Genomic DNA, 25,015 nt, shown 5'->3' on the forward strand with positions numbered 1-25,015 from the left:
AAGCCTTCAACGATGGTCGGCAAACTGTGGCAGACATTCATCGGGCAGGTCGTCCTACGAGCGTCAGTGAAGAAGTGCAGGCAGGCTCTTGCCGCGTTACTGGACAGTGATCGATTTGATTCCGAAGATGAAGGAACCCCTTCGTGGCATTCGCTTCAGAACTGTTGCAGAGATTTAACAGGCCGTAGACCGCTCCATTTGCACCATCAACAGAACAAGCTCTGCTAAAGGTATACTACTACTTCCACATTACTGGCAACGGGTTATGCACAATGCTGGTGACTACAATGAAGGCCAGTAAAGGTTGCTAACATGCAACTTTTTTTGTATCTGTTGTAAACAAATAGTTGCTACTATTTAAGTTCCAACCTTCGTAACTCGATGCCTACTATGGAAATACACACAGACCTGTATGGAGTACAGATGCCAACTGAAAGCCGCACGAAGTCGTTTGCAGTGGACGACCCCAGTCACGAGTAGTCGCATGAATCAGTCGCCTGTAGTCGCCTCATCTCGTAATTGCATGTAGTCGCTTCCAGTGGACGAGCAGCCTAAGCTTGCGTACAATGCAATTGCTTTTTAAACAGCAGTAATTTATAGGTTTATTGTGTTTCATGGCTTTGGAATTAAGTGTTGAGCAGTCTAGTATGCCTCTTCAGTGATGCCTAGGCCATCTATGACAGCTGATGGCGGAGCTGTTGAGGATCCAACCAGTCTTAGGGCTGAAGACTGAACATACAGTGTATTTTCATGTGCTGTAGATTTTTAAAGCACAAATCTGCTGAGAAAGTGAGAAGAGAATTCCACAATTTCCTGGAGTGCGAATGCCAACACATTACAGAATTAAGAAAATTGTGAATAAATTGAAACGTGTGGGTTCAGTGCTAAACAAAATATGAAAAACATCAATCTTAACTAATGAAAAAAATTCAGGATATTTGCAAAATTGAGGTGATCCCCCCCCACCCATGAAAAAATTTAAGGAAACTGGCTCAGCAAAGCGAGGTTTCATTTTCTTCTGCATGGCAGGCAGCAAGAAAACTGTAATTTAAGTCTTTAAAAGTCACAGAAGTGCAAAGTTTAAGCGCAAGAGGTCCAACCACAAGAAAACATTATTGCAACTGCTTTCTTCAGTCTGTCAATAGTGGCAAACTAAATCTTGAGGTATGGTTTTATTTGTATAGATGTGTAAATTTGCAAAATAATCAGTACTGGTTACGTGAAAATACAAGAATTACCATAATTCATGAAACTCGTACATCATGACCTTAAAATATAAGTCTGGTGTGCTATTAGTGCTACAGGAATCGTATGGCCAATTCTCTTAAAGACACCATTAATTTTGACCAAAGCACAGATTTAATACCGACTGAGTTTTCTGACTGAATGAATATGAAAGGCCCCAAAAACAACATGCACTGCATTCATTGAATCACAGACAGTATGTGCTGTAACATAATGCAGGTTTATCGCCAGCTCACTCTCTTAATTTAACATCTTGCGACTTTTATTTATGGGGTATTTTGAAAGACAGTGTATAGAAGTAACCCCCACACCATAAAGGAACTGAAAAATGCAATTCACAATGAAATTTTGAAGATTTATACGGCTTAATTGCAAAAGGTAAATCAGAATACCAACACGTGCTACAAAGTTTGTCTACAGCCTGAGGAAGAGTATTTTCATCATGGGGCTTTCAATCTGATAATCCAATCACTGAAGTTGATGGGTTTTCTACAGGTGGATGGGAACGGTGTGACTGCGACCACGCCATATTTTACCGGCACATGGCACGTAGGACAGGCGGCAACTCGAGGGAATCATCATGTATGTAGGCAATGAAAGATCAACTGTAGAAGGCCACTATATACATACTGTAGGTGGTACAATAATAAGGTAATATGGACTCCTACAAGCAGACTATTTTCTATTTCATTCCAATTTCACACCAAAATAGAACAACAAATCATTAGTTCTTCTTATGAACACCACACGTAATATGTTATACCATCCAAACATCGGCTGATAAACAGTGGGTCTGATGGAAATTACGTCCAATTTCTAGATCAGTGGCGAGATCCAAAAGTCACATCAGCACCTCAAAATGCTGTAGAAAACAATCTGTTCTGTTGTGAATGGGCATCATATTGGAGCACTACAACACCAGAGCACACTGTGTCAGCTGCACACCTAAGATGCTGCCACTGGGTGGTAATGGACTATCTTGTCCAGACAAGGCATCGACGAACTGTTGAGGAAGAGGATAAGACCCAACAGTGATTTTCAGTGAGCTGTTGCATCATGTCGGACATTTGACCCGGAATACTTCCATCTCTAGATGTCTTGTTATACCGTAAAAAACAAGTACTACTGAGCTCAATAGCTGCAGTCGCTAAAGTGTGGCAAGTATCCAGTATTTGGGAGATAATGGGTTCAAACCCCACTGTCAGCAGTCCTGAAGATGGTTTTCCGTGGTTTCCCACTTTCGTACCAGGCAAATGCTGGGGCAGTACCTTAATTAAGGCCACGGCCACTTTCTTCCCACTCCTGACCCTTTCCTGTCCTATTGTTCCCATAAGATCTGTGTCGGTGAGATGTAAAAAAAGAACTTAGACAAATATACAATGTGTAAGAAGGATGTACCAACTACTCCACTGCATCTTATAAGTGTTTTGAGAAATTGCATTAATTTATGCAGTAAGGGGTCCCATTATCTTATTTATTGATCTGCCCTCATATTTATACCATACACCTAATATATAGTAAAATAGTTGCACTCAGAGTGAATGGTCGGAACTGATTCAAACTGGATGGGTAATTCTACTCGTATATGCCAACCTTGCATAATATGCCACCAGAATCTCTGTTGCTTGCTGGCTATACATGGGGCATCCGGGGCTCATGCTTGTCACTATCCTCTTAAAATGATCACCACCACCACCAGCTCACTCATGAATCAGCTGTGTTCTTAGAATTTCATTATGCCTTAAAGGAAGGTTCACAGACAGTATGAAAAGGTGGATAAGATCGGAAGGGGATGCTGCATCATGGGCCTTCCTGAACGAATTATATGAAGATTTAAAATGTCCTTGTCTTTCCTTTCCAGTAGCCTGGCCTTGTATTTATCTTCTGCGTATACTCCAATTCTCCTCCCTAGTTCCGTTGCAACTATGAGAATGAGGATGATGCAATATCAAAATTGTATATAGTCCTATTTTGCAGTTCACAAGTTTCTACAACAGGTAATCTCTCCTTTCTGTTCAGCTTGAGTATAGTGTTTGTTTTGCTATTGTATGCAACTTGAAAATAAAATTTTAAAAAAGGAATGCAAATGAACAGTATAGTACTCAATTAGAAAATTCATCTTTCCCCCTGATAAATTCTTCAATGCTCTCAGAACATGAGTTGGTGTATTCAAAATAGCACCAACACACTTCTTTTTTTTAAAGTGAAGTTTTTAGTTCAAAGAGCTTGCTCAAAATTCAAGGAGCAAAAATACCACAATTGACTCTAACAGAACCCTGAATTGAACTTCTGCAAAAGTAAATAGAACATAAAATAACATAAGCAACTATTTCACAGTTTTTTCAGTACTAAAAATCATTACGGACAAGTAACCACTAACAATGAACGAATATTACACAAGACAAAATATACAATCTACTTTTCATGGTGGTTTTTTCCACACTCATTAAAAGTACCATCAATTTCAAATTTTCCAGATAGATGATTTCCTGTAATAATTAACAGTGCACTAGATTGATTGATTGAAATTTCTTTGCCAGTCAACAGCATGGTCAAACAGGGTCACTGGAGGATTAAGAGTTAGGGTACCAAAATCTATCACACACCCATTCACATTTTCTTAAATCATACTTTCTCAATATGAGAAACTATCCTGTAAAGATGATACCTTCAGAAAATGTGTATGTACAGATCAAAATAGCAAACATACTACACAGAAGTAAATTAAGAAAAACACAAATATGCATAAAACCCGCCATTAAATCATAGCAACTATAAAAGATCCTATCAAATACTTGTCTTCACATGAATGTAACACTTAATAACTCCATATAACGTTCTGAGGCAGTGAAATTGATAACGACGGTCACTAGCATGGTGAAAGCAAATGTTCCTTCCCTTAATACAAAAACTTTTCTGTAAGTTTATTCACACCATACATGCCACCTTTGGGATCATCCAGTGCATAAAAATTTCCAATACCCTTGGATAATTTCACATGACAAACACTCCACACAAATGTTACAAAGCTAGCCTAATTAGTTCCATATTCTATTTCCAATGGCTCTTCTTTAATGGTATCGATTGGTATTTCGTCAACACTAGGAACGTCTTCCAGAACATTAGCACGAGTGTCAAAGTGTGTTGTAATATGCTTCTGCAGTCTAAGTTCATTATTGTAACCTAAGCCACATTCAGGACATTCATATAACTTACGATTCAAGTGAGTTTTTGAATGTCTGTTCAATTTACTTTTGAAATAGAAACCTTTTCCACATACTTTACATAAGAAAGGAAAATTAGGAGTCGTCTGCTGCTGCTGCTGCTCCTGCTGTTGTTGTGGACTAAGACTACCTTCGTTGTCTCCCGTGAACTCTTCAGACCCCAGCTGTTGCTGTTCGTGATGTTTGTCCACATCATCTGTATAGACATGCTCTTCAGCAGATTCGCCTGTTCCTTGAGAGACTGAAAAATTAGATTCCCTGCTATCTTCATTCTGAAGGTCAGACGAAAGAAGTGGAGCATTTGGTCCATGTACTTTGAATGAATGAATCCTCAGCTTATTATGACTGGTAAAACACCTTCCACACACACGACACGTGTGTGGTAGAGATAAATTATGCTTCTGAGTTCTCAAATGTCTATTTAAATTATAATTATCAACGAACCGTTTACCACATAACTGGCATGAGATGGGTGTTCCATGAGCTAATCTGGTGTGTCTGTATAGTTTGTTGTTGTCAGCAAAAACATCACCACAAACTTTACATCGAAATGGCCAGTTTGTTGTGTGCTTCTGAGTTTGCATGTGTCTCCTCAACTTTGCAACATCGTGGAATGCAAGACCACACAATTTACACTTGTGTTTCTTTTCCAGCAAATGATTTTTCACATGCCTATTGTATTTGATTCTATCAAAGAAATGCTTACCACATTCTTCACAATACATTGCTTGCTCGGCAGCAGTTTGTCCATCTTCCTGATCCATAGTGGAAGGCAGTTTCAGTGGATCTTTTTCTCCATCTTCTGAAGCAGGATGTCTGACTTCTCTACTGTCTTCCTCTGGATCTTCTGGCACAGAATGTTCAATTAACCTGCTGCCCTCTTCTGTAACACCTGTTTTCTCTAGGGAATGGGTAGCTAAATGTATGTTCAAGCTGACACCATCAACATATCTTTTGTAGCATACCTTACATTCATGTGATAACATGTGAAAATGCCTTTTGGTATTCATATGCCTTCTGTACACAGATTCATGTACAAAACCCCTATTGCACATCTTACAGCTAAATAATATTGGTTTATTCTTGATATGGTTTTGTGTGTGTTCAGGGTCTTGATCTAATGTAGGTTGTCCAGCATTTCCTGCAACATTCGGTGGCTTTCTGATGTCATGATAAACAGAAGTATTGTCTGTAGTCTTATTCTGAATAATACTCTGTTTCTGAACCGTAAGTATGTCACGATTAATGGGGTGAGAATACCCTCTAACTGGGTTCATCATAGGTCTAGCATGCTTCTTTGCATTTAAATGCCTATTCAATTTAAAATTATTAGGGAAATGCTTACCACATAATTCACACTGATAAGGGCGGCTATACACTGTACTTCGTATTTTCCGCCTCGCATGTAACTCTGCCATCGTGGGGAATGTTACCTTTCTTGGTTCATGAACACCATCATTCCTTTCTGGTTCCTGTTTAATAATGGCATGCAATTTCATATGCATATTCAATCTGTTTGCATCAGGAAACTTTTTTCTACAACTAGGATCTTTACATTCATATGGTAAAAGTTTGGAATGCTTGTATGTTTTAAAATGTCTAGTCAATTGGAATTTATTCACGAACTGTTTACCACAATATTTGCATTTAAATAAGTGAGTGCTGGAATGCCCATTAAGTTGTGCCTTCATTTCAAATTTTTTGCCACAAATTTTACACTCAAACAATTGACGCTCAGAACTTGCAATTTCAGGAGTATGTACAGAAACAGTCTGCAGCTCTAAAGGGTCTTTAGCCACATCACTTTCTCCAAGGGATGCTCCAACATGGGCATCAGCTGGAGATCCATGTTCTAGCATATGCAGCTGCAGATCAGAAGTCTTCTCAAACTTCTTCTCACACACTTTGCATGTTATATTAACTTCATCACCCACATAAATGTCTGCTCGATGCTTCATTTTCATGTGCCTGTTGAGATCACTAACAAACTGGAAGTCGCGATCACAAAGATCACAACGTGGATGGACAATTTCGGAAGTAGCATTATAATCTACACTATCAGGAACATTTCCACGAACAGGAATGGACAACATTGTCAGTGTGTGTGTCTTCATGTGCCTTCTGAAACTGCTGATATACCCAAAATCTTTCCCACATTCTTTACATTTGTAAGGCAATTCTTCCACTACACCAGCACTCACGTGAACATCTGATGTATCTATAATATCTAGAGATGATGTTCTCTCTTCAACTTCATTTATTTTCATGTTTGTAGAACTAAGTGTCACAGAAGATTTCAATGCAGAATGTGACTGCATATGCCTCCTCAGATTATTGCTGTAATGAAAGCACTTTCCACATTCTGGACATTCATGCATCACATTTGAATTTGTAACATTGGCTAGACTATTATTATCAGACACACTTTCTTCATTTACTTCACTGAAAACCAAGTTCCGCCCAAAGTGTGAATTTTTAAAATGCCTTCTCAAGTTACACTTTTCGGTATACACTTTGCCACATTCAGGGCATTTATAATTTCCACCCTGCCTCTTGACAACTCGAGTTCTTGTTTGGTTGTCATGTTTTCCACTCATCATTTTGAAATCCATCAATTTCTGTTCTGCATGCCTGTTCATGTGCCGCTTCAAATAACAACGAGCATTGAAAAGCTTGCCACATTCAGGACATTTATGACAATATCCTGAGTTTACAGTTTGATTTCCATTGGTGCCAATGTTCAGAGGATTATTAGTAGGTGCTGACTTGCGATGTACCGTCCTCATGTGGCGATAAACGTTTCCACGACTGCTGAAGACCTTCCTACAAATTTTGCATTTACGAGGAGCTCGCGAAGGCAACAATGAGTTATTATCATCAGATAAATCACCTTTGTCATCCTGAACAATCTGCCTATCACTAGGGTTTTTATCTGCTTGTTCCATTGGCATTTTTCCAACAGAATCATGTGGAGTGCCATCCATCTTGCATTTATGTACATTCCTCACATGCCTGCTTAAATTGCTGTAATGATTGAAACCACTACTACAGAATTTGCAAGAATATGGAAACCCAGATGGAGTACCTTCTTGCGTTCTTAAAAGAGACTCTAGAATGCTTTTATCCTGATGTTCAGAATCAGTTGCAACATCAGAAGTCTCCAAACTGTTTATTTTCTTGGAGGCATGCATTTTCAGGTGTCTAATTAAGGCATTGTGCAAATGATACCTTAATCCACACACATGGCACTTGTATGACTTGGATGTATTATGATGCAATTCAATATGTGAATTTAGATTTGTTCGCATTGTAAATGACAGATTACACTGAGTACACTTAAACGGCCGTTCACCTGTGTGGGTACGATAATGAATATTCAGCAGATACTTCTCGGGGAACTTTTTATTGCACTGATCACACTGAAACGGCATATTTCCCAGGTGGGTTTTAAGGTGCCTGTTATACCGGTGACGTTCTGGATAGCTTCGGTGGCACAACTGACAATTGAAGGGCGCCTCATGTCTAGTGTGAATTAAGCGGATGTGTCGCACTAACTGATCACGTTCTACAAAACTTTCACTGCATTCTCTGCATTTCTCCTTCTTTTCTCGGGCATGCATGCGCATGTGCTTGATTAAAAGAATTCTTTTGGAAAAACTCCTGTCACATTCAATGCAAGCATGCCGTTTGCCTTTGAAAGGAGGAATGGATTTTTCTGATGTTTCCAACTGCGGAAAAGAATCATTTTTATTTGAAAATGGAATCATAACCATTGGAGGAGAGCTTAATGCCTTTATTACCTGAGTCTTTACAGGTGGTGCTACACTACTCTCATTCTTAAACTCCAACTCTTCATTATGTTTCACTAAATGTTCAATCAAGTCACTGCGTTCTGAAAAGCGCTCTCCACAGTTGTTACATCGATGAGGTTTCTTTTGCACCTCATGCATATTCCGATGCTCCATCAACTCTTCAGTTGTAGAGAATTTTTCTCCGCATTCTTTACAATTAAACTTTTTTGAATGAACTGCATGATAATGTTTCAGAAGAAGTGCATGTCTGTTAAATGTATCTTTGCAGTCTCCACACTGGAAAACATTCTTGTGAGTATTCAAATGGCTTTCAAGTTCTTTAGCATTGGGAAAATCCTTACCACATTCTCCACATTCATGTTTTACCTTTGTAATTCGAATTTTTAAAGATTCGCCCACTGTCTGTTTCTCTACGTCAATGGAAGAGGACCGAGTCACTTTATACGGGGAAGAGGATACAGTTCCTGTACTAGGTTGACTACTCTGCTTCTTTAATCTCACGTGAGTCTTCTCATGCCTAACGAGTCTGTAGCGTTCAGGAAAAGTTTTCCCACAAAAACTACACTTGTACGGACCAGCATGGGTTTTCACATGTAAACTGAGCTTTTCACGATCTGCAAAACTCAAGTGACAGTAACCGCATTTATGAGGCCTATGATTTTTAGTATGCCTCAAAAGAGCAGGACGGTTGGTGAAGTTTTCTCCACATTCTGGACAAGTATACTTATCGACAGCGACGTGGGAAGCAATATGTCTGTCCAGTTTCGAGACATCATCGAAGGTTTCACCACACTCGTGACAGTGATGAAGATCTTCTAAACCCATGTGTGGAATACAAACGTGGCTCTGCAACTTGCTGTTGTCTACAAAACACAGTCCACATTCATAACACTTATTCTGAACCTTGTGGGTTTTACGATGATTAACAAGCCGTGAATAGACTGAGAAGGTACGACCACATTCTTCACAAGCATATGGATCCTCTCCAGTATGGGAACCAAGATGAAGTGTCAAAGCACTAGGCAGTGAAAAACGTTGGTTGCATTGAGTGCATTTATATGGACGTTCTCGAATGCGGGTCCGCAAACTAGTAAGGCAGACAGAGGTCCCGCTGACAACTTCTTCATCGCCTTCTTTTTCCTTGCCAGTAAATGGAGTTGCAGATGGGACAGCATCTCTTGGTCTGAAAGGAATAAACTGGGAATTAAAAACTCACCACTTAAATAAAACTGCAACAGAATATTATATGATGACAAAGGTACAGGTTTAACAATTCAAACAATAGACACAAGCTAAATATAAAGCATCTGGAAAGTATAACAATTGATACACACTATTTAACATGGAAGTACACACTTTTTATTATAGACTGTTGTACCTGTCACTGCTCATTCCTTAAGTCTTGTAAACTTTGATAAATGAACTAACAAGAGGAAGCAACTGCTGTAAGGTCAGGTGGTGGTGGTGGCGATTGCTGTTTTAAGAAGTACAACTACTGTCGGATTTTTTATTATGGACACTCGAGTTTAGGCTTTAATTACAAACGAACCAATAGGCCTATTGCAATGCGAGTTATGCCAATATTTTCCTTGTTTAATTCTACATTAGCGTATATAAGACACATTGTTTTCGACGTTCATTAAATATTTTTTATTTGTGGTTATAATAAATATTGCCCGGGTTTTTGGCTTCTTTTCTAGGAAGCGCTCACTTAGGAATATATACAAGGAAAACTACTTGTCTGATGGTAATGCAATTTTTATATGTTATAACCACATGTATTTGTAGTGTAATGCTCAAGTTACAATTTTTTTCAACCACCCCGAAAAAAGTTCTTATTTTTTTAAAGCAACTCTTTCTCAGCCCAGGATAAACGTACAGCAGCAAACTTGGGCTTGCTTTGAAGCACTCAGTCATGGTTATCAGAAACTACAACAACTGTAACCGTGCAGTTTGGTGCCGAATTTATGAAGAGTAATATTGAAAGGAGGTTTTGTATACGCCGGACCGTGCGATTAACAGCAGGCCGGGTGGTGAAAACAGGTGCAGTGTTGCCGCGTTCAGTAGTAACCACGCGCGCAACGAACCCCACAGTACACTCGCCCCGGGCAGTTGTGCAACGGAATGCACATGACCTTGGTTTATCCGCAAGCTATTTTCAGTTGTCCTATGTTCTGCATGTTGGCCACGTCACATCAAGATGCCTCCGAGACCGCCGTTATCAGAGGGTGAACTTGTAATGATTTTGAGTGCTATTTGTTTCTTTTAATGTGAGGGGGAAAAAGTAGGGCACAAGAGGTTCCCTGTCTACAAGAAGGTGGCAGATTGTCTTGGATTATCTCTGTCGTCAGTGAAAAGAGTAGGAACCGCTTCAAAGGAGAATGATGGAAATACGTCATCCAGGTCAAGAAAGAAGCAGTGTGCGAGACCGGGGCGTCCGAAAATTCACCTCGATGATTTTACTTTGGGCACAATACGAAGAAATATGCACGATTTTTATATGAATAAGATATTTCCCACAATTAAAAGCCTCTGCATGAAACTGTTAAAAAATATGTCGGATTTTCCTGATATGTCAATTTCTACGCTTTTGAAAGTAGTTTGAAGCTTGGGATTCCAATTCAAAAAACTAAACAGGAAACCAGTGCTAATAGAATCTGTGACAGTTGCTGCATCCCGACATACCTACCTTAGACGAATTAGAGACTTGTGAGCACAGGGCTACAAAATCTTCTTTACAGACGAGACGTGGTGCGGACAGAACCATACTATGAAATATGGGTGGCAAGAAAACGTGGTTGAAGCTTTAGAAAACAACTTTGACAACTATAATCTGTACAGAGGGTACATTCAGCAAATTTATGGATGGCGTGGATGGTTCAAAACACTGCCTGGAGCAGGGAAACGCATCATAATTTTACACATCGGAAGTGAAGAAGGATTTCTTGACGGTGCAGAACTTTGCTTTATTGGCAAGAAAAGCAGTGGTAATTACCACAATGAGATGAACTCGACTCTTTATGAAGAATGGTTCACGAAAGTCCTGGGTTTATTGCCTCAAAGGTCGGTTGTCGTTATAGATCAAGCTCCATATCATACGATGGTCGATCCCTCATCTAAAAACCCGAACATGTCATGGCTGAAATCTGAAATTATAACCTGGATAACATCAAAGAATATTTCACTACCACCTGGAGTTGACGATTATAACAAATTAACAAAATCAGAGCTGATTGTCTTTGCCAGGCCTTATTTTCAAACAACGGTAAAGAAGCTGGAACAACTGACTAAATGACTTCGACCGGATGTACAGCTTGTTTAGTTACCAGCGGCCCATTGCGAGCTTAATCCAATTGAGCTCATTTGGGCTTACGTAAAAGGAAAAATAGCAAAAACAAATATGGCTAACACATTAGAAAATGGTAGAGGTATGGAAGCAATTAACGCTTTATGCTGAGAAGCCTTACGTACCGTCACCCCTGAACTCTGGAAACAATGCATTAAACACGCTAAGAAAATTGAAGACCACTACTGGGAAAAAGATGGACTGTCTGAAAACGTCCCTTCTTTCGAGCCAGTCATAATCAACATGAATGACAGCAGCACCGATTCATCGGAACACAGTGATTTTTCAGACAAAGAAAATTGATAGAATTAAATATTGTAAATATATGTAAATAATAATGCAAATAACTCTTGTAAAAATTGTACAGTGTGATATTTCTAAATTAGGAAGTCAACCATTTTTAAACCTGCCTTTTAAGGTCCAAAGCCCTTATGAGAAAAGGTGATGGGAAGTGGAATTTATAAGAGGAAATAAAATTAAATGTTGAAAGTAAACGAAAAGCTGTGTTCGTTGCGCGTGTGATTACTACTGAACGCGGCAACACTGCGCCCGATTTCACCACCCGGCCTGCTGTTAATCGCACGGTTCGGCGTACACAAAACCTCCTTTCAATATTACTCTTCATAAATTCGGTACCAAACTGTACGGTTACAGTTGTTGTAGTTTCTGATAACCATGACTGAGTGCTTCAAAACAAGCCCAAGTTTGCTGTTGTACGTTTATCCTAGGCTGAGAAAGAGTTGCTTTAGAAAAATGATAAGAACTTTTTTCGGGATGGTTAAAAAAAATTGCAACTTGAGTATTACATTACAAATACATGTGGTTATAACATATAAAAATTTCATTACCATCAGACAAGTAGTTTTCCTTGTATATATTCCTAAGTGAGCGCTTCCTAGAGAAGAAGCCAAAAACCCGGGCAATATTTATTATAACCACAAATAAAAAATATTTAATGAAAGTTGAAAACAATGTGTCTTATATACGCTAATGTAGAATTAAACAAGGAAAATATTGGTATAACTCGCATTGCAATAGGCCTATTGGTTCGTTTGTAATTAAAGCCTAAACTCGAGTGTCCATAATAAAAAATCCGACAGTAGGCAACCATCCTCTATATAACACTAATCAGAGAGAAAAAGTGGAAGGGATCCAACACTTTGAAAAATGAAGGTATCGGCTAAAGAAAGACAAGGGCCACGAAGGGTGTGAAAACGAAAGACTCCCTAGCCCTCGGAAACCTAATAGCGTCGGGATCGGAAAAGAACAACCAAGGGAGGTCGGATAGGATAGATGAAAGTGAGGAGCCTGGCACAAAAGTGGAAGCAATGCCAGGACTCAGCTAAGGGCCCCGTGGTCGCCAACCCACGCTCCAAAGGTCAGAACCCCTGGGGCCCCTTTTAGTCGCCTCTTATGACAGGCAAGGGATTCCGTACGTGATATTCTACTGCCCCCACCCACAGGGGGTGCTGTAAGGTCACTCATTTTGTTCAAACAATTAGAGGTTGACCTAAGTAAAAAATAAAATAGGTATGTGTCTGAGGGTTTGTGCAGTGGCCCTTATTTAACGAGAAAATCACCCTTTAACACCCTGCGTATCTGGTGGCAATTTGCAGGCGAATATATGTAGCACCATTGCTCTAGTGGTCAGAGTCTCAGGTTTGACAGATGCCAGCACATCATTTTTACTTTTGCTTATCTTTTCTTTGTTCTATGATTTATCTGTTTTTCCCTTGGTCCATGAGAACTTTTTTTTTTTTTTTTTTTCCCTAGTGGCTTTACGTCACACCGACACAGATAGGTCTTATGGCGACAATGGGATAGGAAAGGGCTAGGAATTGGAAGGAAGCGGCCGTGGCCTTAATTAAGGTACAGCCCCAGCATTTGCCTGCTGTGAAAATTGGAAACCACGCCATGAGAACTAGGGTTTGTGCAGATTCAACATCAGCCGCATCGTAAACTCTTTTATTATCATCTGCAGATGAAAAAGAGAGAGAGATCTTTTGTGTGTTACAATAAAAAGTCAACCTAGGATGAAAGTAAATATGTTCTTTAGTTTTTCCTAAGGGCTGAACCGTGTTGTTGTATTCTGTATATTCTGTACAGTTTGCTGACGCTTCAAGTAGATTGCAGCATCATTTGTCGAAAAGGGAATAAAGAAAAAAAGGCATTTAAACAATCAGTAATCAGTCTCATAGGCAGCTGAATCAATCACAAGAGTAATTATTGTGCCTGGCCTTTAACCTGTCAGCGTGGAGTGCCGAGCACTGCTCGTCACGCAGTGAGCATTGCGCGCGTTGTGACGAGCACTGGTTGAACGGTACACGCGTGTACTGTACTGCGATCTAGCGGTTACGATCGAAGCTGTTTGTGTTTTAACTAATTTCTGCTTGAAGCGGAAGGTTTGAGTTTTCGAACTATATACCTTGATCCCTATTTCGATAGTGTTTTGTCACAGAAATTCGAGTGATGTTTCAAGGAATGTTTATCTCTGCCACCAGGGGCAAGCATGGATTGTGTGTGCTATCTGGCAACTACTATGCACACTTCTTGCATTATACAGGGCAATTCAAAATGATGGACAAGATTTCATAAATTTATTCTGTGAAATCTAATAAACATATTGTAATGTGAGACATGTGCTAAGAACGGTAAACTCTCAACGTTTTTCCAGTCATATCACAAGTGTTCTATGTGAGCACCTCGCATAACAAGACATACATCAAGCCGATAGTCTATCTCCTGCCAAACCTTGTGTAGTGTGTTGTGGCCAATCTCTGCGATGGCTGCTGTAATGCGGGCACGAAGGTCATCCAATGTTAGTGGAATACGTGGTACGTAAACATGATCCTTTACGAAACCCCACAAGAAGAAATCACATGGGGTTAAGTCAAGGGAACGCGGTGGCCAACGAATGAGAGAGTGATCCTCCTGATACGCATGACCTATCCAGCGTTGTGGCAATGTCTCATTGAGATGGCTCAGAACGTTGCCATGGTAATGCGGAGGTGCACCATCCAGTTGAATGATGAAATCTGCACTGTCCTCTTCAAGCTGTGGCAGGAGCCATTGTTGCAGCATATCAAGAAAAACATTTCCTGTCACAGTAGGTTCAATGAAGAAAAAGGGTCCATAAACCTTGTCATGGGAAATGGCACAAAACACATTCACCTTGGGAGAATCGTGTTTGTGTTCCACAACTTGATGGGGATTAGAAGTTCCCAGATCCTTACATTGTGTCTATTCACAGTCCCGGAAAGGTGAAAAGTCGCTTCATCGGTGAAAATTACCCTTTGGGAGAACCCATCCTCTTCCATTAATGCAAAGATATCAGCACAGAAGGACGCTCGAGCAGCATAATCAGTGTCTTTTAAGGCCTGCACCAGTTGCAAGCAGTAGGGTTTCATTCGTAAACGTTTCCGCAGAATAGTTGCCTGTGGAATTTCAAGTTGCCTCGATGCCCGGTAGGTGGACTTCTGCGGACTCTGCATGAAACTGGTGCGAACACATTTCACTGTCTCTTCCCCGATCGAAGGACGGCCAGTAGACTTTCGCTTACAGATGCAGCCCGTGTCTCTGAATTTTGCATACCGCGCACAAATGGCTTTTCCAGTAGGTGGGTCTCTTCCATACCTGGTGCGGAAATGCCGCTGAACACTAATCACCGACTTGTTTACATGGTAATCAAGCACACAGAACGACTTCTGCTCTCCAGCTGCAGCCATTTTCTTTACTCGTTTCCTGCGCGCTTGTAACGGCTGAAAATGAAACCACGTGGGATGAAATCTAAACTCAACTAAACTTTGAGAGTGTGCCCTTCTTTGCGCATATCTCACAGTATGATATGTTCACTAGATTTCATAGAATAAATTTATGAAATCGGATCCATCATTTTGAATTGCCTTGTACCTTTGTTTGCTCTCGGGGAAGAACCTGACTGTCAACAGAATCATAAATTTTATCTATTCAGGGCTTTCTTGAGACTGTTATTTTTCTGTCCTTTTTGCTTATTACACGCTGTCTTGCATTCCGTAGGTCTTGAGTGGAGATGGCTTTTATAAACAAGTGCGGGTTATTGAGCTTGGAAATAGAGGATGTTTTAGAACATTTGACTGGTTCTGACGAAAGTTTGTTAGATTCAGATGGTTCTTTGAATGATGCGGTTGACATCGCTGTACGCAAAGTCCTCAGTTCAGAATCAGATACAATTGATAGTGCGCAGAATAGCAAACTGCATATCATGGCTAATACATTTCGGTGGGAAAACATGTCTAATTACGTGGGTCAAATAGAACAGTTTATACGGAATCCAGGACCTCAGAATGGAGCAATTGGGGAATATGATAGTGCGACGGTTTTTACATGTTCTTTATGGACGAGTTAGTGGAACTAATAGTTCGTGAAACAAATTTATATGCTGAGCAAAGAATCTGATCTAGGAGCTTATTACCACTATGTTCCAGAATGCGGGATTGGAAACCAGTCACAAAGGACGAGATATACATTGTAATTGCTATTTATATGCTAATGACTATAATACCAAAAGCCTACACTACGAAGCTATTTTTCTAAACGCTCTATTCTGTCAACGTCAATTTTAGAGTCAGCTATTTCAATGGATGTATTTGAATCAATTAGTAATTTTATGCATTTCAACAACAATGACGCACGATACATATCAGGGACACTCCAAACTTATCAAAATTTATCCGATTATGTCATGTGCTAAAAACAGAAAATTCGGAGAGAGACAGCGTTTCGGTGCCCATACTGCGAAGCGGGTCTCTGCGCTGAGGGATTTTTCAAGACATTCCACACCAAACTCAACTACTAAGGTAAGATAGCATCATATTTTCCTAAAGAACTGAGTTTTCTAAACATGCATGTGAAAGTTTCATTGAAGTCCGTAAAATAGTACAAAAGTTGTGTTGCTCTGAATAAAGCCTTATCTGGGAAAGTTTAAAAGACCGTGCTCAGAACTCCTCCCGCAGCTCAGAGACGACCGGACATTTAAATCCACCGCGCTGAGGGGTTAAATAAGCCTTCTCACTCTGGCTAACATACGTCCCACAGGGGCTACTTGTAAGGTCTGGAACCTGTGTCACTTGCGAGGTAGCTGGGGATCGCCGGTGCTACTACATAACTTGGGTTTATCCTGTATGTTCATGTAGAACTCTAGTGTCGATGTGGAAGTCAGGGATGCTGAGGACTAGACTAGTATTGCTATACATACAACCAAATCGCCAGCAGATATGCAGGATGTTCAATTTAAAGCACCATTTTCTTGTTAAAATAAGGGCCAATGGCACAAACCCTCAAACATGTATCTGTTTATCTCTGCATATATCAATCTCCCAAAGATTGAACAAAATTTGTAACCCCATAGCTGTGAACTTTCCTTTTAAGTTCCTTGTTCCGTTATATCATCTGGTTTTACACTCCTTGCTTTGAAAACTGAAGTAATGTCCAACTCTTGCGTTGCCTTCTATTAGTCCATTAACCTCCAAGGTGGTCTTTCTTTAAATGGTGGAATGACACCATCACTGTACATAATGTGTGTTTGGTGGTACATAACAAGGAGGTTAGGAAGTATTTTAAAACATGAAGAAAGCCTGCGATCTTATTTTCAACTCGCAGACATATGCAGTAGTAAATTGATATAAGTCTATGCCGTAGCACTGGTGCTAATGAAGCCAGAAGCTTGCACCTGCTGCCATCTTATGTCACTACACATTTACTGTAAACATATTATAAGTTACTGTGTTATGAAAAGTTTTTGTTTCTGTTGTTTCATGCACATTTCAAATTAATTTTTCAGCAAATTATAGAGTGGCAGAAGGTACCTGGTTAATTAGTATTACTATAAATGATGCCTAATTATGTAGGACTAGTACTGACTAACTTGTTCATTTGTTTTGATTTCTTGTCAAGAGGGCCTTCAGGTAGACAGGTCACGGATTATTTTTCATAATTATACTGCAGTACGTGAAAGTGCCCGCTCAAATATGAATGTCCCAAAGCCATTGGGTAGTAAATAAATGCACGGTATTCCCTGCCAGCCGTAAGCTATACACTGAATGAAACATAAAAAACAGAATAAAAACAAGGAAATAAAATCATGCATGCAGCGGACCTTGAACCAACAATGCCCTTATTACAAGACTCTGATGATATCCGCTGAGCCATGTGCTCGCTTGTCACTTTGCTAACGTATAGTTAATACAATACACTTGAAATTTGTCGAAGCCGATCCTCTGGACAATGCCTCAATATCTGGCCCAATGCTTATGGGACATTTATATTCGAGAATTCACTTCATGTAGGACTACTGTAAGTATGAAAAATGTAAGAGACTCTGCTACCTGAAGATGCCCTTGTGAGATGTATTTTAGAGAGAAAACGTCATTTAAGAACAGGCATAGAATATATCTACTAAAGTCACAGCTAACTATATGAAATAAAGGTTTTTTAACTTTAAGCACTCATGCTTTAGATATAAACCAAATGAATATATATGTTTATCGTTTTATTAATGTAATATCATTGAATTTGAAAATTTAAGCAAATCATGCTGTAGGAGAGATGAAACATTTCACCATAAGTTGGTGAAAAGGTTAGCTATTTTTAAGTATTTGTACATTGATGTGTCAGAGGCACTTGTTCTAAACATTAAATAAAAGCCACAATAGACCTAAATAATCAGTATTATTATAATAACTAGCAAGTGTACCCGTGCTTCGCTACGGTATTCTACACTGTATACAGATATTGAAGTAAATTACTGTACATGCAGTGAATAAGATTTTTTTGAATTGCATGTCTCTTAGCATTATCCAGAGACAGCAGGGGGAGGTACCCTACTGCGTGGTCATAATCGATTTGGGGAGTTTTCGTTACAATGGCAGGCCCTTTCCTACTTCCAGACAGATTACAGTTGAGAAGTTTATTATAATAGCAGGCACCTTCCCTACTGCCAGTCAAAATTGAGTTGTGCTGTTATCATTATAATGGCAGGCCCATTTTCTTAACCCTCGAAGTGGCAGTCATTTATCCTGTAATGGCAGCGATATTTTACCGGTGTTCCAGACTCTTAGTATAAATTGTGTTAAAAATCGCTGACTTGTTATACATACATAAACAGCACACCCTTTTATCCTCAAAAGTACAAGGAATAAGATGATGATGATACTAAAGCTGTTATTTATCATCCACAAAGCGTAAGACCAAAAATATGTTGAATTTGTTTATATTATTTATTTTTGCAAAAGTTTTGCTATATATAAAATGTTTATATTTAGGTAAATTAAAAAAAAAATACATATACAAAAGAAGCAACAGTTCATAGTAAATAGGTGCGTACCAGTATATAGTTTATAATACTGTTCTTAGCTGGAAAAATTATACAACAATTGTATGTTACCACTTGTACATTTCACTCAGAGTCACTTGGGTGGGTCTTTCTTTTTACTCCATGACTGTGAGGCCTCCAGAAGTGCACTAGTTTATAACACCCCTGGTGAATACCACCTCGACACCAGAATGTAGACTTCTTCTCCTTCTTTACTTTCAAGCACACAACACATAGGCGATTGTTATTCTGTGGCAATATTTCGAGAGCATGAGAGGGGCCTCCTGCATGACCTGTTGGCCTCACAACTGGAATTGGGAACTGTTCATTTAGCAATCTCCTAACTATAGTGATCATGAAGTCTCATCTTGCTAAAGGCTTATCAGTGTTCTTTATGTACAGAACGTATGTGTTAAATAATGTCATATCTAGAAGATTTGAAAAAAACTCCTTCCAGTACCTTCTAGTGGGTCCGGAACAAGTGGCATGGAAAATGCACTTACCTTTATTATCTACACCTCCCATGAAGTTATTGTACTTATGAATCAGTAGTGATTTCGACCCCTCATTTCCCTCAGTGTAACATCCCGTTGTAAGACAATAAACTGGTTTCCTTGTTTTCGTCTCTTTATAAGCAACCAGTAGAACGTCACCTTGCCTAAAGTAAACGATTTGCCTAGGTTCAAGTTTTGTACCTAAAACAATCTGAGACAGTCCCTTTGAAGATTTACTCACTGTTCCTGTGAGGAAATGATTCAGTATTGCTGAGATGAGTGCATATCAACACTTCAGATTGATATCAGAAGGAAAACTGGCGACTAAATATAGCTGGCTCAGCTGAGACATTCGTGTGGCCGGCCGCTGAGTATGTAGCAGCTAGCACAAGACAGCGGAATTATGATGCTACTTTGGCAACGATTTACACTAGATTAGTGTAAGATGTTATTATACAAACTATTTCATGATTATGGCCGAACATTTCTCCTTCAATTGATTCGTAATTAGCACATTTCGATGAATAATAATAAGATTATCGAAATAAAATAAAGAGCATGTCAAAACGCCTGATATCAGGCGTTGCCACTGGGCAAACGCATAAAATGCCTGATATCAGGCGCTTGCCACTTGGAGGGTTAATGACAGTCACACCGAGTTGGTGAGTTTCCATTATAATGGCAAGGCCACTATGCTTAATGCCAGTCACATTTTAGATGGGTAAATTTGTTTATAATTGTGGGCACACCTGCCTACTCCCAAACACAATCAGTTAGAGAAGTTTTGAACAAAACTGCATATTCCCTTAACTTCTGCCAGTCAAATCGAGAAGGGAATTATTAATTACAATGGTAGCCACCTCTCCTTACAAATGCTAGTTACAAAGGAGTTGGAGAAGGATCCCATTCCTAATGCCAGTCAAAGTCGATGTGGAGAGTAATGATTACTATCGATGTAAAATATTAATTATAATGGCAAACACACCCTTTCTACATTGCTACAAATATACTTCAATGAATATATATAGATCGATATACAAAGTACATGCATGTTTACAATATTGCAAACCTTCACTTACAGATTAACTGCTGCTAAACGATACGTCATATTGACAAACGGATTGTACTATAAGACGCCTTTTAGCAGTCTAAATGGCTGGTCTTATGATATTTTCTCCTGTCTCAACTCTTTATGGGTAAAATTGAGTTAGAAATGTTGAATAGGGTGAAATTTGGGTAAGGTTTTCTCACAGTGCATTATTTTTAGGTAGTGATGCGACAGCTACAAATACAGAATTTGGCTCACGTATGGATACTGGGTGGGGCAATGTTCGTGTAGAATTAAATGATTCTATCTTTCATGTAAGTGATTTGAACTACGAATTATACGTGTACAAAGAGCAAAATGTAGGTATAATTGAGAAAGAGAGACAAATCTAACATATAAGGAAAAGAGATATGACGAAATGTCATAGGACCCAAGTTGTAGATCACTCCAAATTGATTTGTGATACAACTTACTGTTTAGCCGCGAAATACCTCGAAATGAAGGTCTGCACCATCATTAAAATTGCCTCCATATTTCAATATTCTTCAGGGATAAAAGACGAAAAATTTATAAAGATCTTGGAAGTTTTCCATCGGTTACAGGCTAAAACTTATAACTTTGCCTAATTTCAATCTTCTGGCTCGTCTGTCAGATTGTGCCATAATCTTGATTTTGGGCGAGGGGGTAAAATTTAGGACTTTCAGGAAACATTAGCTACAAGATATGCAGATGGTCATTATTACCCCTTAAAGGGATAGCTGTATGAAAATGTCACGAAAATAGTCAATGCACCGACGCAGGGTCATTACGATTTTATTTATATAGATAGATAAGGAATGTACTCCACGTGCAATACCTTTTGGGCTATGCCCACTGGACTTAGCCTGCAAAAAAGACCGTTCATGATATCTCCCTTATTAATCCTCTTATCGAAAAAATTCACATGAGAAAAAAAAAGTGTTTTATAAATTGATTTCCATCAAGGTTGGTCAATTTCCAGTCAGGTTGGTGTATATATTGTGGGAGAGTAAAATCACTGTTTCGGTTCCCTTTAAACCCCCAGTCCTTCTGGGAAATTGAAATGGTACGGACCTTAAAACCTATCTTTGGACAGGTGGATGCTAAAGATAAAGTTTGGTTGAAATATCTTCAGTAGTTTTCAAGTTATAAGAAATATGCTTTTCACACACCCGCTCTTGAGTTAAGTCCGGTGGGACTTGTACCCAAAAACGGTCTGTTAATATCTCCCTTATTAATCCTCGTATCGAAATGATGCACATGAGGTTTAGAAATTGATTTCCATTAAGGCAGGTAGATTTTCATTAAGTTTGGTTGTGTATATTTTGTGAGAGTGCAAAATCATGGTTTTGGTTTCGTACAAACCCCCCAGTCAGTTCAGGCATTTAGAAACAATATTGGCCCTAAAAACCTACCCAAGGAGAGATGGATTCTAAATACGAGGTTTGGTAGAAATATATCCAGTAGTTTTCAAGTTATAGACAGGAGATACCAAAGCTAAAAAACATGTGGATGGTCATTATTACACCTGAAATGGATAACTGTACGGAAATTTTGCCAAAATAGTCCATGTACAGACACACGGTCATTACAATTTTATTTATGTAGATTCTGATGTGCTTATCATTATTTCCTGCTCAATATTCAAATTTCGGCTATGATATTGCATTAATGCATTGAAACATTGTAGTGACAAGATGTGGCGGCCGTAAGCTTCCAGCTTCAGCACTAGTTACTTGTTGCCAGTCTATTTATTATGTATCTACGGTTCAACCTACAAGAAAACAAAATCTTATTGGTATAACTGCTAAGTTCTAGGTACTATGAATTCTGGCTAAGACTTCCCTCCCACTTTCCTGTGGATGGGGGCTGTGGAATACGTTCACAGTATCCCCTGCCTGCCGTAAGAGGAGACTAAACAGCCTCCCAGGGGCTCTTAACTTGGGAGTGTGGGTTGGCATCCATGGGGCCTTTAGCCGAGTCTTGGCACTGCTTCCGCTTACCTGTACCAGGCTTTTCACTTTCATCTATCCTATTGGACCGCCTTTGGTCAAATCCTGCTCTTTTCCAACCCTGATGGTATTAGTTTCGTTGCGAAACCTAGGGAGTCTTTCATTCTCATGCCCATCGTGGTTGCAAAGATGTTACACTCGCGGTCAAAGGTTGTAAACAAATGAAACAAATGTCACCATCTCATAATTTTTCTTTCTTTAGCCAATACCTTCATTTTCAATGTGTTCCATATTTTCCCTCTGAATAGTATTAACAGAGATTGGTTGCTTGTAGGTCATTCCATGTTAAGAAAACAGTATTGCTCTTATGACAACCAGGCTGCTATATCGAATGGCTCTGCTCAACATCACAGAAAAATGGTGGCACATATTGGTGACACAAACTGTCAGTATTTAGCTGCAAGATAAAAGGGGGAGAAACTAAACTCAAAATTATTTTTTAACGAAATCAAAGGGGTGGGGTTTAAGAGGGGACTCATTTTGGTTTTCGCAGTAATACGGGAACACAGCGGCACACAAACTTGTGGAACTCAGTACTTAAGTTCAAAATAAAAGGAGGACGAAACTAAGCTGTACATTATTTTTAGGAACTCAATGAGACTGGGAAGGAAAAATTTGTGAAAGCAAGCATTTAATTTCAAAATAAAAGGGGGAAGAAACCAACTACAAATTATTTTTTATTAAATTAAGGGGACAGGGGTTTAGCGCGGGCACATTTTGGTTTTCACACCAATATGGGAAAACGGCGGTGCATAAATTTGTTAAATCTGTATTCAAGTTCAAGACCCCTATTGTCTTAAATCTTGGGGAAGAAACTAAGCTGCAAATTATTTTTCATGAAATCTAGGGTTTAGGTTTTTAAAGCATCGCGTTTTGTGATCCAATCACTATATCATCGACGTAGGCGTACGATACTACGTCTTCCTTACGGGTTATTCTCATTTCTTCTGCTGCCAGGATGAAAAGTAACAGGCTAATTGGGTCATCCTGTAATACAATGGCAGGTGAAGTGGAAGAACGTGTAGAAGAAGCTCTACGAAGTTTGGAAAAAATTGCGGAAACAGGAGGATACTTGAAAAAAGAACTGAAGGAGAACATTCTAGCAACGGTCAGTGATCTGAAAACCTGTTTTAATGCATTAAAAATAGAACTATACCGAAAGAGGAAAAACTGATACACCAAAAAGAGGTTATGGGTAACCAAGGAAATGTCACAACTGGGGGAGCAGGCAGCTCCACTGTGGGACAACTAACACCATCTAGCAACAACGAACAGAACCAAAAAGAGGTTATGGGTAACCAAGGAGATGTCACAGCTGAGGGAACAGACAGCACCCCTGCGGGACAACTAGCGCCATCTAGCAAACAACGAACAAAACCAGGGGCCTATTCCACAAAAGTATGGTCTTGTACATTACAAGTTACTAGTGTGGGTTCTTGCAATGTACAGAGTTGTACATTTCTGTCCCACAGAAGATTGAAAGTCTCTTGTATATTACCAGTGAATTGTTACAAGTTTTACAAGTGATGACATATCAATAAACATACTACGTCGTAGCATGAATCAGCTGTTTATCTTCGTATTCCATTCACTGAATTAGGTTATGCTTGCCTCAATTATCGTAATATCATATTTTAAGGTAACTTATGCAGCAAAGATTTAAAAAACTAATATTCCTGTGAATTTTGTAATGCTACGATGTTATTTCTTTGATGTTTAGTTGTTACGAAATTGCAAACTCTGCATGAATTGTTAAAATGATGTCAAGAGAAACAAAGTTATTCATTCTGAAGGAAATAGAAAGAAGGATAGATATTTGTTTCGGTGCATTCAAGGAGAGTCTGAAGAAACAAGACAAAATAAATGGTTGGACGGAAATATTTGACTTGGGAAAAGCTCATGGAACTTTTGAGGGGAAAAGTTGGACGTATGTAAGAGATATTCTGCTCATTAATGATTCCAGGAATGTCTTTCTTGGAACATGTTTGTTCAGTATTTTCAAGCCTACGAACAATTTGAGGAAATATTATATCATTTATTGCAGCTACCACAGAAAGTATTGACCTACAGACCGAAGATTTTGCCATCCCATGCATATCTGCAATACCATAGTACTGACCACTATTTCCTAGCCAATGTAGTGATGTTATTAACTGTCGTTTAGCAGAGAAAGATTTATTTCTGTTCGTAGGATGTTTTAACCTATGCTCAATATATATCAAAAGTTCTTCCACCTGTTTTGTGCTTAACCTAAAACGTTCATTGTATTGAAATACAGTGTTAAACTGGAAGTTTATTCTTTCCCTGTACAGACGGTAGTTTTCATTTTCATCACCATCACTATCACTACTGCTAGACCACATACAAAATGTATCTGAAATAAGCATATTTAAATAGCACTAGTACACTTATGTATTAATGTCCTTTCACTGGTAGAGAATACTTCCCAATTCACTAGTGAGTTAAAA

At 39.1% G+C, this 25,015-nt stretch overlaps 1 protein-coding gene across 1 annotated transcript in view; it reads right to left on the minus strand.

Moving 5' to 3' along the window:
• Positions 1-3,910: 3,910 nt before the first annotated feature.
• LOC136857079 (zinc finger protein Xfin) overlaps positions 3,911-25,015 on the minus strand; it is a 49,166-nt gene continuing 28,061 nt past the window's right edge. Inside the window, exon 3 of the mRNA XM_067135462.2 lies at positions 3,911-9,464. Within this exon, the coding sequence (XP_066991563.2) occupies positions 4,280-9,464 (5,185 nt within the window). The 3' untranslated portion in view covers positions 3,911-4,279. The remainder of the gene's footprint in view (positions 9,465-25,015) is intronic.

The sequence above is a fragment of the Anabrus simplex genome, chromosome 1, assembly GCF_040414725.1.
Source record: "Anabrus simplex isolate iqAnaSimp1 chromosome 1, ASM4041472v1, whole genome shotgun sequence".
Lineage (NCBI taxonomy): Eukaryota > Metazoa > Arthropoda > Insecta > Orthoptera > Tettigoniidae > Anabrus > Anabrus simplex.